This window comes from Sinohyriopsis cumingii, unplaced genomic scaffold (assembly GCF_028554795.1).
Source record: "Sinohyriopsis cumingii isolate HCF-2022 unplaced genomic scaffold, ASM2855479v2 utg001460l, whole genome shotgun sequence".
Lineage (NCBI taxonomy): Eukaryota > Metazoa > Mollusca > Bivalvia > Unionida > Unionidae > Sinohyriopsis > Sinohyriopsis cumingii.
The window spans coordinates 1,146,836-1,149,237 of NW_028316002.1; the positions used below are offsets into that span (position 1 = coordinate 1,146,836).

General features: G+C 36.7%; 1 protein-coding gene across 1 annotated transcript; it reads right to left on the reverse strand.

The window, feature by feature from the left end:
- Positions 1-943: 943 nt before the first annotated feature.
- On the reverse strand, positions 944-2,161 carry LOC149772466 (uncharacterized). Its single transcript, XM_089947780.1, has 2 exons — positions 1,472-2,161; positions 944-1,062 (listed from the first exon to the last, which is right to left on the reverse strand). Exon 1 carries the CDS (start codon positions 2,153-2,155, stop codon positions 1,481-1,483), a length of 675 nt encoding a protein of 224 aa, XP_089803906.1. The 5' UTR covers positions 2,156-2,161; the 3' UTR covers positions 944-1,062; positions 1,472-1,480.
- Between the last annotated feature and the right edge of the window lie 241 nt (positions 2,162-2,402).

Here is a 2,402-nt window from a genome sequence, read left to right on the forward strand (position 1 = left end):
AAACACGACTGATGACTTGCTGTAATCTGCGTTTCATTATAGGTTTGCATCTTCATTAAAGGAATAAATGGACAGAACTATTTAAGACAGAAAAGAAAAGAGGTTTAAAGCCATTACTGAGTACTGTATCAATTAAACGCGATAGTCTCATATTCATTTACTGTACAATGGGACACATTTTCTTCTAGCAGTTCGTTAAAAAAGGACGCCAATTGTCTTACATACACAATAACATGCATACATATCATTCATACGCTCATGTATGTCAAGCATATATTGTATGCATATAGATATACATGTGTGCTTTATGTGTGCGACATCTTCTAATGCAGTGATAGATAACTACACTTTCATTGTATAGCACCTAAGTTGTGTTTTACTTTCAACGTTATGTATGCATCCTACTGAGTTACTTTAGCAACTGTTGGAGAGTAAATAAGAACGTCAGCCAGTCAGTAATACATAACGTAGATACATACAGATAGATAAATAAATATATAGAAGACCGAAAAGCAGCATAAACAGAAAAAGCAATAGAGAGGTACAAAGATAGATATGTGAATTATGCCTGGATTTAGTGACCGTTATTATTTTAAGAAGTCCAGTTATATGCAAAGAATATAACGTTAAAGAGACTTTATTATTCCGGCTATTTGGCCTTGTATTCAAAACATATCAATTACATTAAGGACTACAATGAATTTATATTGTAACGGTATGTTATTTGTCCAAATTCCTGAGATTCTTCATTTCTCTTTTCAGATTTTTATGAAATAATAAGTAACTTGAAACCGACTAAGGCGTAAGAAATGAAAAAATATAAATCAAACCTACATTTCTCATATAATAGTCCAGTATCAAAACTATTGTATATTTGACCAAAAACATTAAATACACTTTCTTGACATAATGATAATAATAATAATAATAATAATAAACAAAATTGATGACGAATCCATGTTTTATTACAAAATAAATTACAATGCCACGGAATCATTCTTATCAGCAAATATTCATACCAGACCAAATCGCAACACAACCAACCTCGTCAGAAGCATGAACCTAGAACATATAATAATAATAATAATAATAATAATAATAACAATAATAATAATAATAATAGCGGTAATAGTACCACGACCAACGATAACAATCATAATCAACTTAACTTTACAAACAATACTCGACATCTACATATACTATCGATGACAATAATTGTCGTGAATTAATGCGGTTTGTATATTGTTAACAGCTTCCGCAATACTATATTATATTAAATAATCTGAGTTTTTATAAAATATTTAACGAGTTCCACGTTGATTTACAGCAAGTATATTATAATTATCGTCTGCTATTATGACTTAAAATACGTGATCAACTGGAGGCCATTTCTAAACATTTCACTCAGATTGACAAATCTTTAAGTAAGATACTATAGCGCCATTTCTTCATATACACATCATTTACATACCGATTTAATTCAATAATAATCGTTGTAATCGCCATATCCACCCTTTCCTCCAAATCCACCTAATCCGCCGTATCCTCCCGATAAAAAGGAACTGCCACCATATCCTCCTAGACCGTATCCACCAAATCCTTGTCCACCGCCGAGAAGTCCTCCTTTACCACCAAAACCAAGACCGCCACTTAGGGCTCCTCCTTTCCCGAGTCCGAAGCCACCATAACCAAGACCACCACTGATGACTCCTCCTTTGCCAAGTCCGAAGCCACCATAACCAAGACCACCACCGACCAATCCTCCTTTGCTGAGTCCGTTACCACCGTAACTAAGACCACCACTGATGACTCCTCCTTTGCCGAGTCCGTAACCACCATAACCAAGTCCACCACCGATGACTCCTCCCGTGCCAAATCCGTAACCACCATAGCCAAAACCACCGCCTATGCTTCCTCCTTTGCCGAATCCGTTACCACCATAACCAAGACTGCCTTGGCCTATTCCATAACCTACTCCTCCATTGCCAAATCCATAACCACCAAACCCGAGACCTCCTTTTCCGATTCCATATCCACCGTATGCATCATCGTAGTCGCCGAAGCCACCCAAATATCCGTTACCATAGCTACCTATGCCAGATGTGGCGCTGGCAACAGTAAGGCAGGCAAACGCAATGCAAAGAATTACCTTCATAGTGGGAGACTGTGCTGAAAGAAATTGGTTTCGATATTCAATAATATATAGAATATATTGGGGTTGTAGTTTCGATATTCAGTAATATATAGAATGCACTGGGGTTGTGGATAACATGATGACTTTGCACCTCACTTGTACCAGGCCTGACACCTGTTTCCAAAACATGAAAATGTATGTTGTCGCTCAGTAATTGGCAGTCGGTTTTACCGGCTAATTCCGGTTTCTCTCATCCCAAAAACCATTT

What these genes read in the sequence shown, in the direction of transcription:
- LOC149772466 (XM_089947780.1), bottom strand. Translation starts at nt 2,155, where the DNA reads ATGAAGGTAATTCTTTGCATTGCGTTTGCCTGCCTTACTGTTGCCAGC.